The sequence below is a fragment of the Pongo pygmaeus genome, chromosome 10, assembly GCF_028885625.2.
Source record: "Pongo pygmaeus isolate AG05252 chromosome 10, NHGRI_mPonPyg2-v2.0_pri, whole genome shotgun sequence".
In the NCBI taxonomy this organism is placed as follows: Eukaryota; Metazoa; Chordata; class Mammalia; order Primates; family Hominidae; genus Pongo; species Pongo pygmaeus.
Window position 1 is genome coordinate 30,683,493 of NC_072383.2, and position 13,148 is coordinate 30,696,640.

The 13,148-nt window shown below is 38.9% G+C and overlaps 1 protein-coding gene across 4 annotated transcripts in view; it reads right to left on the reverse strand.

The window, feature by feature from the left end:
* Positions 1-13,148, reverse strand: part of TMTC1 (transmembrane O-mannosyltransferase targeting cadherins 1) — a 281,634-nt gene that overhangs the window by 87,991 nt on the left and 180,495 nt on the right. For all 4 annotated transcript variants that reach the window (XM_063672555.1, XM_054442887.2, XM_054442886.2 and 1 more), the window contains one exon: positions 12,291-12,412. In XM_063672555.1, coding sequence (XP_063528625.1) covers positions 12,291-12,412 — 122 coding nt within the window. The remainder of the gene's footprint in view (positions 1-12,290; positions 12,413-13,148) is intronic.

The following is a 13,148-nucleotide window of genomic DNA, read 5'->3' on the forward strand; positions in this document are numbered from 1 at the left end:
ATCTGTTGTTTGGGAACTTGTTAGCAGCGAATCATTGCGTAATAGTTAGTACAAATGTACTTTCCTGAAACTCACCAAGAAGCTTTTAAGAGAAAACAAAACAAAACAAAACAAAACACTTCTCATTCACATTTACAGCAGAATTCACAGAAGTGGAAAGATGACAGCTTTCTATCTCTGGCTCAGACATTTTATATTTGCTATGGCTTCACTTTCTATTTAATTATATGCAACAAAGAGTACCTTTTTGCTATAAGTAGAACTGAAATTCTACCTTTTAATTTGTCCACAAGCTGTAACAACCCACTGAGAGTATCTATAAATAGCCTTATTAATACAAGACAGAGGCAATCTTACCATTATACTCCTTTAAAGAATTCCCAATTTTAGAGAGTCTAAGTGAAACCTAGTCCTAATTAGCTTCATTCCAATCTGATTAGGGTCCCCATTTCTCCCCTTATTTTTTATCTCAAATATTCAATGGTTGGAGAAATTTTCCAGAAGAATGAATATATTTGGAAGTGAGAATTTATTCATATTCCAAGAAAAGAATCCCCAAAGACATCTCTGTGTATTTCCTTAGCCTCCCATGCTAGGTGCTGAGATCCTGGGGTAAGTATGAAAGGATTCTTTATATATATTTCTCCATGAGATAGATTTCTTCTGTTGTTTTCCAGCATGTCTATGGCACAATTGGGAGAAAAATGCCAATGCTTTCACCTTCTGAGAACTTACCTAATTTTCTTTTACTCCTCTCAGCCTCATAGTCCACCTACCAGCTCCAAAATTTATGAAAAATTTAGTAGTAAATAATGCGGGGCTCCGGCATCAGAAAAGCCTCGGTTTGCATGTCCACCTTGACAATGTTGTTTGATCCTGGACAAATTATTTAAGTTCTCTAGTTCTTAATTTATTTATACTGTGAGGGGGAATAACAATTGTTTGTAGTGCACCATGCCCGACACACACAAAACAATACATTACAACATTAAACTTATTACACTATAATGATATTACTGTTAGGCAATTATTTTTTCTGCTAAATAGAGTAAGAAGCAGGAAATGTGTAAAGTTTGCATGCATTCCAGGTAGAAACAGACATGTCAAAACCAGGTTACTGTAAGTATAGTAACTTCCTAAGACCCAGATGACTCTATTAGGTACAGTGGAACACAAATGTTCTAGTGCAGACTTTATGTTTGGAGGTTCACAATGAGGAAGAGGAAACTGGGAATTCATTGGAAATGAAAGAGTCTGGAACTGGGTCAAGAGAGCTGGGCCCTTCTCTGGTTGAGCTGGGCTCTTCTCTGACATTCGTGAGTTCTGTGGGCACAGGACAATCTCTCATGGAACCTTTGTGATTTATATGACAACGGCTCAATATTTCCTGCCAAACCCACATCAAAGAATTGTTGTGTGGAATAAATGAAATAATGTATGTGAACATGTTCTGTAAACTAAAGGTGAAGTTAAAGGTATCAAATGCAGTGTTTTTGTGTTTATGTGTGCTTTCAGTATACTACTCTATCAGTTACACATTAATAAAATACGTGATTAGATCTGTAAATAACACCTCAAGAAAATTCAGTTTATCAAAGTCCAGATTGACCCAAAATACCTAATTTCATTATAAGTTTTTTAAGAGCAAATTTCCTTGTGTGCTATTATTTGCTTCAAAAAGGTTTGATTCAAACATCATTTTTATAGAACAGATATTGCAGAAGGTAAGATACACTGGTAGTATGTGAACTATTGTAGTCACGTGTTTATGTTAATGTTCATTCACACACCAGGGACACAAACAAGCGCTTAAGCAAATCCTCCCTTACAATCATTTCAAACCTCTCTCTACTCTGCAACGTACACTTTTGTGAAAATGAAGATAATGTAAAGTATAATCTCTTTGGTGAATTAATACATAATGAGGAAGCTTTTGCATTCAACCCTGATAAGAAATAAAATTATTAACTGTTTGGAAGTTCAAGCAGGTTCTTTTTAGGATAGAATAACATTTTATTCATTTCTGAACCCTAAGCAACTAAAACATAGCAGGGGCTGCTTCATAAGCTTAGTTGAACCATTGTGGTTGAAGGTATCAGAAACTAACATGGAAACAAAGGTGAACTTAAAAATCAATCAATCCAAGTTGACCTTGAAGATAATAAGACCCACGACTGTTTATCACTGGAACTGTCCATATTCAGGGCCTGGCTGTTTCCCCTTCATGGTGCCTTTACCCCAGGACTGGCTTCCTTCACCCCAGCCTGGTTCACATGGTCTCAATTATTAATAAATTTTCCATCAAGGCTTGGAAGACCTTTGGTCAAAGCTGAGTGACTCTAAAACTGCCTCCAAAAAATTAGGAAAACCACCTTCTCTACCCTTCTACAGCATACTCATCTTGAGAATCTGAGTTCTATTATTTCTTCTTCCACAAACTACTATATTTGAGAGTCCAGCAACTTCACTTTGGAAGCAATGGCATACTGGGTAATCCACTATTTGTTGCTGTCCTCTCCTCTAGTCCCATGAATTAATACAGACCTGACTGCATAGGCATAGGCCTCATAATGTGTCCATCATTCTTTAATTCCCTACAATTCTTTTTGTAACCAACATCTATCATGCTGGGTATTACGAGAAAACACAGGGAAACAAAATGGTGGTCCCAATCCTAATGAAAACAAGACAAAGAAGGTTGCTAAAAGAGTAAGTAGGATTTGTTAAGATTACTAAAATCTGCGTAAGGAGTCCCTGGTTTGAGATGTATTCTCTAAGAGAAAAGGAAAGAAAGAAATTCACCAATAACAACAAAGGAGTTTGATGAACAAGAGGCTGAAATGGCAACACTTAGGTCCACCCACATCCTCCCTGCAAAGTCATGGCCCACTTTGTAGGGCACTGGGTGTGTAGCATCTGCAATTGAGTCTCTCTCTTCCATCCACAGAGGCACATTTCACAACCCCCTTCAATATGGCATTGCAGAATGCTAACTTTCTAAGTGCTAGGGTTGTTCACTTTTGAGCTGCTCACTTTTCAGCACACAGGTTAGAAAAGAAATGAAGAGGTTTGAAGAACCAAAGGAGGAAGAAAGGGAAGGAAAAAAAAGGAGAGGCCTATATTTATGTTTCTTTGATTTCCTTTGACTTTGATTCACCCAATCTCATTTGCACAGGGTAGATTGAAATCATGACTTGCAATTAGTTACCTGGCATAGCTTACATTTCTCACATGTATTATTGTATTCAGTCTCATCTGAATCTAAATTATACTTTATACTAAATTTTACTTTTAAATCTTGATTTCCAAGACATCTGCTATTCACCGCTTAGGGCTTAACAGACACAAACATTCATCTTTTATAACTAACAGAGTTTGGTAATATTAAGGGCAGAATTCCAGTCCAATAATTAACTGTTCAAACTTCTCTGCACTTTGTACCCTTGGCTAAGCACAACTGATTGAGCACAACACATTGGCCAGTGGATCTCCAGCCCACAGGCACCTTGACCTACTCTCTGCTCACTTCATTCTAGCCATTGCTCTGTTCTAATATTGTATTGGTCAGTGATCTACAATCTCTGCTTTTATTAAACATTTGGTAGAATCCCTCAGCAAAGTCCTTCTGCTTCCCTTCCTGGTCATGACCTTCCCATAGCACTGCCCCACAGTGCTTGATGATTGACCACCAGTCTGGTGCAGTCCCAGGTCCCCCCCTTCCTGGGCACTGCCCTCAAGAGCAGCCCTCTCTGGATGAGACTCAACTCCTAGCTCTCACATCCTCTTCTGCCTTCAGGTACCAAAGGGCTGGATGGAGCAGTTCATGCTGGCACAGCAAGAGCAAAGGCACAAACACATTCAAGTTAAAATCTTTCTAGTCTTATCCCATAGTATTCTGAAGTAGAACTTTAATCAACTTTTGAACCCCTTCGTAGGTTAATAAACCAGCAGAGAGTCTTTGCCTGCTTGACACTAAGGCTTTGTCCCACTGAGGACTGGAGACGTGGGAAGGAATAGCATGGGAGGAAAACAGGAAAGCTTGACAGACTCAGCTTTCTTTTACATTGTGGTGAGTAACATGGAAGATACCATATTTAAGAATGTTAGAATCCTTCACTGAGATTAAAAAAGGACTTCTTTAGTTTACTTTTCTGTTTTGTTGTTGTTGTTGTTTGTTTGTTTTTCTTTGAGATGGAGTCTCACTCTGTTGCCCAGGCTGGAGTGCAGTGGCATCATCTCAGCTCACTGCAACCTCCATCTCCTGGGTTCAAGCACTTCTCCTGCCCCAACCTCCCAAGTAGCTGGGATTACAGGCATGTGCCACCACACCTGGATAATTTTTGTACTTTTAGTAGAGATAGGGTTTCACCATGTTGGCCAGGCTGGTCTTGAACTCCTGACCTCAAGTGGTCCAACCCCTCGGCCTCCCAAAGTGCTGGGATTACAGGTGTGAGCCACTGTGCCTGGCTGACTTCTTTACTTTTCGTTACCCAAACTTTGGATTTTGCCACAGATTCCCTTCCAATGGTGTCATTAAGTTTTATTTCATTCTTTGTCTTCAGATCACATGGTGATCTCACGTCATTGTTCCCTAGTGTAAAAACGCACAGCCTTTCTCCCTTACCTTTCATCACTCCTGCTATGAAAAGAGAATCATGTTGTTTTAAGATGACCATAATAAAAATGCATAAAAAATGGATTCATGCCTGAAACTGAAGAATTGAGTGGATTTGGGTTATTTAGCCAACACGTATGTCTACTTATACATAAGCATACACATCCTCACAAAGCTGGTGCATTGAGCTGTTAACTGAAAACTGTGCATCAACCTTTCTCCTAGGTTTTGAGTTGAGTGGCTCATTGACAAGCCTATGTTGCTTTTCCTGCCCCTCTACTGCATTGTACTATGAGAATTTCAAACAAAGAATGAAGCCATAAAACAAAAAGACTGAATATTTGGCTCTGCCTGGCTCCTAGGCTTTCTACTGTTCTTGCGACTTGGCCTCAACAAAATCTAAAGTGACTTGTTATTTGTGGGTCAGCTTTGTCCCATCCTTACCGGTCATGGCTTTAGACAAAAGACTCAGCACCACTCACCCTCTGGGACAGTCTGACTGTGGTCTGAGGCCCCTGCTTAGATATTAGGCTTCAGCTCAGTTCCCAAGTCTCGCCTCATGACTTTCTGTGTACAGGCTAATATCTAACCTGTTTTCAGGGACTGCTGCCTCTCTTGGCAAGCCATCCGCAGTATCATCTCTTAAAGACAGCCATCTGGTATTTCTTGTGTGGCCCTTCTCAGTGGCCAGGGCCTCATTTCCTCCTGATGTTCCTAGTGGCTGCTTGCCCATGTGAACTTTCTTTTCTTTTTCTTTCTTTCTTTTTTTTTTTTGAGATGAGGTATCACTATATTGCTCAGGCTGGTCTTGAACTCCTGAGCTCAAGCAATCGTCCTGCCTCGGCCTCCCAAAATGCTAGGATGACAGGTGTGAGCCACCATGCCTGGCCAGTCCATGTGAACATCTAAGCATCACCTGTTCCTGCTACTTATGAGGATAGCTCACAACCTCACAGTGGAGGCAGTGGAGGCTCCACACCAAGGCTTCCTGACCACTTTCTAGGGTCACTGTCGGGCCCTCCAGAGAGCCTGTCCCATGGCAGATGGACTTCCTCCCTTTCCTGCCTCACCTCGGGGCACACGTCTTCCTTTCTCCACTGGCCCATCCTACTGAATCTGACCAGACACAGGCAGACATGCCATAAAATGTGGAAAAAAAAAAAAAAAAGCAGTGCATAAAGCTTAAAGTTTAAGAGGAAAAAAGCACTCTTTTTACAGAGCTATGCTGAATCACAAAACAGTTAAAATTTGGAGTGGCAAGGGACCTTAGAGATCATGTAGCAGAGGGGTTATAAAAATGTTCTATTTCTAAAACCAGTAAAATTTCCACCCAAAAAATGGGGGTGAATGGGGGAGAAGGAACTGATGCAGGGTCATCTACCTCCTGCTGCTCTTATCATCATGACAAAAATACCAGAAATATAGGAAAGATAAAATTTCATAGTTTTATAAAACTGCATAGGTTTAGCTTTATGCAAAATTCACCACATTGTCTTTCTTTCTCCTTTCACCCCATAGTTTATCTCCAAACCAGTGAAAACCAGCATTTGGGAACTATAGAGCAAGGCCAACAATCTGGTTTTACAAATAGAAAAACAGTAATCTGACCCTATTCAATGATTCTTTCAAGACGGCTAGCCAGTGGGCGACAGATAGGGCTGCGTGGAGTCCTAGTTCAGCTTTCTTCCTATTAGATTTGCTAAAGCAAGTTTCTGTGATTTCCCTGTTGATATTAATATTTGGCAAAATGGACTCACTCTCTTCTAGCAACTCCAAAGAAGCATACAAATACACAGATGGATCATGAGAAGGGATCCCCAAAATCAGGTAACAGAGGCAGTGTAACTTCAGAGGTAATTTTTCTCCTTTTGCATTCTGAGAAATAAATCCTACAGAATTGTTTCAATAGCAATCCACGTTAGACTGAAAATTCCATTTTGAATTGAGGGGTATGATTTCAAGACGGCATTCTGATAAAGAACGCACTGAATCTATAGATCACTCTGGGCATTTTAACAATATTGATTATTCCAATCCATGAACACAGGATATCTTTCCAACTTTTTCTTTCATTGAATTTTATTTCTCAAAAAAGTTCCATTTTTCACTGAATGTTTTCATTGAATTTTATTTCTTTCATTTCTTTCATTGATATTTTATAGCTTTCAGTGTAGAGATCTTTTATTTCCTTGGTTAAATTTATTCCTAAGTATTTTTTTGTAGCTATTGCAAATGGGATTGTTTTCTTTTTTAGACAGTTTGCTGTTAATGTATAGAATAGCTACTGATTTTTGTAAGTTAATTTTGTATCCTGCAACATTAATGAGTTCATTTATTAGTTCTGTTTTTCGGTGGAGTTTTCAGGGTTTCCTACGTATATAAGTTTAATGTTGTCTGCAAACAAGGACAATTTAACTTCTTCCTTTCTAATGTGAATGCCTTTTATTTCTGTCTCAGTCATTCTTGATCAGTTGTATCCCAAAATATTGTTTCTGCCCTCACTTATTCCCATTCATTCTTTTCCTCTCTCTACTCATTCAAGTCTTCCTAAAGTAGCACAGGAATTTGCTCTTTGGCACTGAAGTGAATAAATCATGCTTAATCTGCCATGTGAATGAATATTCAGTCACTTTCTGTAACTTTATTTGAGAGCTATCATCAACTACTTCTGCTTCACCAATTCTAAGAAATTTTAGTTCATTGTAGCAATTTAATGTGGTTTTTATAAAACACAAGAAAGATAGCCATACAATTATATGCTTCGGTTGGGAAAAAATAAAAGATCAAAATTTCTATGAAAGAATGATTTCAGCCCCAAACTCTCTTGCCTGTTCAAAAAGGAGATCTGCAAAACTGGTTTTGTCGCCAGAAGAAAAGATTATTCCAATTTCTTTTGGTGGTAAACTCTGACCCTGAAGCAATGCAATGTTAAGCAGATAGCCTATTTCTGTCTCTTTTATCCACAGATTTCAAAGTGCAAATGAGAGGAAGGTGATATTTCAGACCTTTTCTGGGTTGAGATGGAGGAACAGAAACCACAAGATTTAAGTGGCTAGTTCATTGTTAGGCATAAAGGCGGAGGATAAGAGAGCACTGTTGGTCCGACTCATTCTGCACTTTTCTTGTAAAATGGCCAAATCAGCCCCCTGGGATCGAAGGGACTCACCCAGGCTTCAGTGAGGCTGGACATGACTTCTGTGAAATTCATGTGTGAGCATCTAAAGCTAGGATTTAGCTTCATAATAGCTTGAAACAAACATTTGATGAGTAGAAAGTTCACCTTCTTTAGAAAGATTACCAATTGAGCCTTTGACTTCATTTTCCTATTGTTCACTAAAGTTTCTGAGACAACACAGAGCTTTTGCATAAAAGTGATGATCTGTTTTTTCAGGATGTCATTGAGTACACCATATATGTGGGTGTGTGTGTGTGTATATATATATATATATATACATATACATATATAGATATACATATATAGATATGCATATACATATATATATATATATTTTTTTTTTCCTCAAAAGAGCCTGGACACTAATGCTGTGGAAAATGGCTGTTTCTTGTCAAGGTCAGAATGGAAGGAGATTCATGAAGATATGATTCCTGGGTTTAAAAAAAAAAAAACATTTCGAACATGTTCTTACCATTCTCAACACCTATATGTAGGTTTATTAAATGGAACAGGCATTATCCAGTGCTCTGACACATCCACGGGATGCCTACAGCATCTGTAAAATCCTCCGTGGCTCTGGGGAAGATTTCAGAAACTCTTAGCTCAACTGTTTGCTATTCTCCATTGAGACAGGGGCAGCTCATCGCTGGTAGGCAAAATCTTTTCCTAGTCCCCCATTTTCAAAGAAAACTGTCAATATTTATAAAATGGCTTTGATGAAGTCATCAGAGACTCTCTAAAGCCACAACACAGAAGTTTCCTTACCCAGACTTTAATTTCCAACTCATCCTGGACCACCTCAATTGCACAATTTTATATACCAGTGGAATCCAGGGCCAAAAGGAACACAGCTCCCTTGCAGTTTTAGTTACAATAATGACTGTGAAGAAAGATGGATTCATTAGAGGTACAGCATCCCATTCAAATATTCCTAAGATTCCTCCTGTGTAAGTCTCCCGAAATCCAAGTTAAACTCTCAAATGAGGTCAGGACTGTAAACCTGGCTGAATGACCTGACCCTTTCATCAGCCCCCAGACCACCTCTAAGGGGCAGGAAAGCACCTCCACCCTCTGCTCAGGTGGCTCTGGCATCTGCTGAGACGGCATCTCTGGAGGGGGAAAGCAGCCTGGCTGGGACGGTGATGGTATGTGTTAGTCCAGGATTCACTAAGCAGTAAAGAGAAACACTCAGAAAAAAATGACTTAGTGACAATGCTGCAAGGCATAGATGTAGGAACTTGGAAAGAAACGGACAGTCATCTTTTTAATGAAAACTGGTTTACTGAAATTGATTTTGGGTGCCTCTTTACTGAATTTGGCAAATGAAGCAAAACCGAGATTGGTTCCGTGAGGCAGGCACTTGCTGTTGGTAATATTGATGCTTTCTTTTCAGCACTTTTATTTTAACCCAAATCAGCCTATTCCTAGAGGAAAAAGGGCATTTTATTCCTAGGAAAAAATAAACTGGAGTCATAGAAAGGTCTATTTAAGATACGGCAGCCTGGGAAGAGCTGGAGCTGGCATGATTCTGGGGGTTGGAGGATATACCTGCCCGGGCAAGAGGAACCCCTTACAATAAGATACCCTGCAAAGGGTTGGTGACAATACTATGAGCTTCTGTAACATTTACCTAAGGTCTCTTCCAGAAAAATCAAATTTAAATGTCTAGTTAAAAATTCCAGCCCTTCACTCTGCCTTTATTTCCTCACAAATTATTCTCCTGTATCTAAACTAGATGACACTTTGCTGAGCTTACAAATCTTTGTCACCCAGAACCCCAAGCTCCTGAAGAACTAGATATTAGGGCTCTTAGAAGTATCAAAGCTTGATCACCATGTGAGTTGAGCTGAAAGTCCTTTACTATGTTTAGATTTTCTTCTTAGTTTGTAATTGAGAAGAATACTAAGATGTTCCTATCAGGGAAGCAATATAGTCTGGAAGGCAAGAGATCTGTAGTAGACAGGGATGTGTGTTCCAGCTCTGCCACTCACCAGCTATACCAGCTGGGGCAAGTTTACTAACTTCTCAGAGCCCAGGTTTTAATTTTGTAAAATGGCAATAATGTTATCAGCTACCTCAGGGAACTGATATAAACAATAAAAATACTTAGTATTTATTGATCATATATAATGTAAAACACTTTCTAAGTTTTATATATAATGATCTCTCTTTTTTTTTTTTTTTTTGACGGAGTCTTGCAGTCTCCCAGGCTGAAGTGCAGTGGCACGATCTCAGCTCACTGCAAGCTCCGCCTCCCGGGTTCACACCATTCTCCTTCCTCAGCCTCCCTAGTAGCTAGGACTACAGGGGCCCGCCACCACGCCTGGCTAATTTTTGTATTTTTAGTAAAGACGGGGTTTCACCGTGTTAGCCAGGATGGTCTTGATCTATCAACCTTGTGATCTGCCTGCCTCAGCCTCTCAAAGTGCTAGGATTACAGGCGTGAGCCACCACGCCTGGCATCTCGTGTTTTTAAATTTATTTTTTCTGAGACAGGGTCTGGTTCTGTCACCCAGGCTGGAGTGCAGGGGCACGATCATGGTTCACTGCATCCTCAACCTTCCGGGCTCAAGAGATCCCCCACCTTAGTTTCCTGAGTAGCTGGGACCACAAGTGCATCCTACCACATCTGGCTACTTTTTTGTATCTTTTGTAGAGACAGGGTCTCACCATGTTGCCCAGGCTGGCCTCAAACTCCTGGGTTCAAGTGATATACATGCATCAGCCTCCCAAAGTGCTGGGGCATGAGCCACTGCACCTGGCCCTATAACGGTTTCATTTAATGATCACAATATGTCATTGAGTTGGGTGCTATTACTATTCACATTTTATGCAGATGAGAAAACAAGCTTAGAGGAATCACAATCATGTTTAAGCCAGAGTTTGAATGCAGGCCCTCTGACTTCAGGGGCAGGCTGTGACCTACTACAGTGTGAATTACTTGACATAAAGAATATAACATGCTTATAATAGTGACTGAAATATAATAAAAATGCAATAAATGTTTTAATGCAATTAATGATAAAGTAGAATTAATGAATACAATAGTATTTATAAAATATTAGGACCTATTAAACGCTTAATATGAGAGATTCCATTTTGCTAATTGGCAGTTAACTCTTTGAGGGCAGACACTGAGATTTACTTACTTGTGTAGCATTAGATTTTAGTAGAGCATTTATGGCAGAAGGGCTCTATGAATATCTATCAAATGAAGAATGATTCCATTGGAATCATCAGTACTACAAAGAAAAGCTAAGATATATTCAACTGGTCTAAAGAAAAACATATCTAGAACACAGATAGATGCCACTTTTTGGCTTTCTATACTACAGGTGTATTCCTTATTATTGGCAAGCCTTCACAAGACTCTTACCTTAAACCACGTAGAATATAAAGAATTGTGTTGTATTTCTGTCCTTATTGAATAATATTTATCAAACACTCATCTCCTTCCCAAATTAGGCTGAAGACACAGTAAACAATTAAGGGCTGCTTTCCCCTAACTGAGTCAAAACCACATGCTGCGAAGTGTTAAGAAAGCTGTTAGGTATTTGGTTTGAAGGAATCAAAGATTATGGAATTCATTTCTAATTATACGTGTTTTAAGATTTCTAGTACAATATCATAAATAAAAAATACTCATTTCCTCATAACATTTTGGTTTATGATACTGCCTTTTAGCAAAGTTCATACTTATAGAAGAAGAATGAACTTTCCTAAAAGGCAGTATCATAAACCAAAATGTTAATTTTAGCGAGTTTACTAAAATCTCTATTGTAAAAATGAGAAAATCTGGGGGCAAGAAAAGCTTTGTGTCTTGTTCAAGGTCAGTCAACCAATAAATGGCAGAACCAAGACTTGGTCTCCTGATTCAGTGACATTTTCAAGCATCTGAAAAGAAAAGTGGCCTTGAACAATGATATTGGAATAAGACAAGAGAACAGACAAGCTTCAGCACAGTTCAAACATTCAGAGCTAAGTGGCATTATGTAATCACACACATTTGAATGTCTTTTCTAGTTTTTAAATCACTGTTCTTTTCCCAAGGACAAATTTTCTTGAGATTGCTTCCATTTTTAAATTGAGAAAAAAGAACGAATGAAAGAAGTTAATTACAATCATGCTACTGAACATAATACTTTTATGCAAGTCAAAAAACATTTCTAGAAAAGTATTATAATTCTGTTTAATAACACACATTTAGACATAGATGTAGTGATAAATGATTACTACTAAAATCCTAAATATACTCAAGTCAATATTTCACATTTAAACTATAAAGTTTGCAACTGAAGGGAAACCACTGTAAACAAGAGTACGTGTGTGGACATTTGCTCTCATCCAACCTTCTGTGTGGCTGTTTTTAAAGCTGAAGTAATAACATCCCTCGTCCCATGAGGACCTAATGGTCTACACACAAAAGACTGTCTCTCTGGAACTATCAGTGCTGGTGACAGAGGGCAGGTCTTGTAGGAGGAAGTCACGTGCAATAGTTACCTAGGCATGTAAAGGACTCTCTCCGCCACCACAAAACCCACCCTGAAGAAGAGGTTGCTGGCTGGAATGAACGGGAACACCAGGAACAACAAGCCGACTAAAACCTCCTTGTGCTCCAGTCTCTGAAACACACAATAGTGAAGGATACATTAACTTCTGTTGAATTCCACTTCAGGCAGCATTTAACCATCTCCTTCATTTTCAGGTTCTCAATGAAGAAATGAATAAATTAGACCAACATAAACCCTTTGACCGGCGTGCTGAATTTTACAGAGAAAGCTGACAGGCTAAAATGGCTGGCATGTCAAAACACACACATGTACCCCGACACACATTTGCCACCCAGAAACGTGGATATTGGCCCAATACAGTCAGTGACCGCTACTTGTTGTTTAGGGCTGGCTTTACAGCAACCCTGCTTCTTGGTTCTGGCTCCGTTCAGAATCCCTGTCTTTCCAGACACCCCATTCTCAAAAGAGCAAAGCAACTGGCTAAAATCAAATGCAGTAAGGCACTGCAGAGAATTTAATTATGTCTTCCCAAAATATAATGTATTTTCTTTAAAAAATTCACTAGGAGAAGCAAAGTTTAACATCAAGAAAATCAAATACTAATGATAAAATTTGGGACGCCAATGGAGAGAAAATCATTTGAATTGAAGCGTACCTTCACACCTCTCAAATTAGGCTGGCAAGTGAGTATTTACTCCATTGATTTTTTTGAATAAAAAATCGTTATAATAATTCATTAAATTGACAAAGAACCTCCTCTGTTATTATATATCTTTATTTGCAAATATTTTTCTGTCACTTATAATTAACAGAAAAAAAACTTCTGTTTATTATTGATAATATGTTG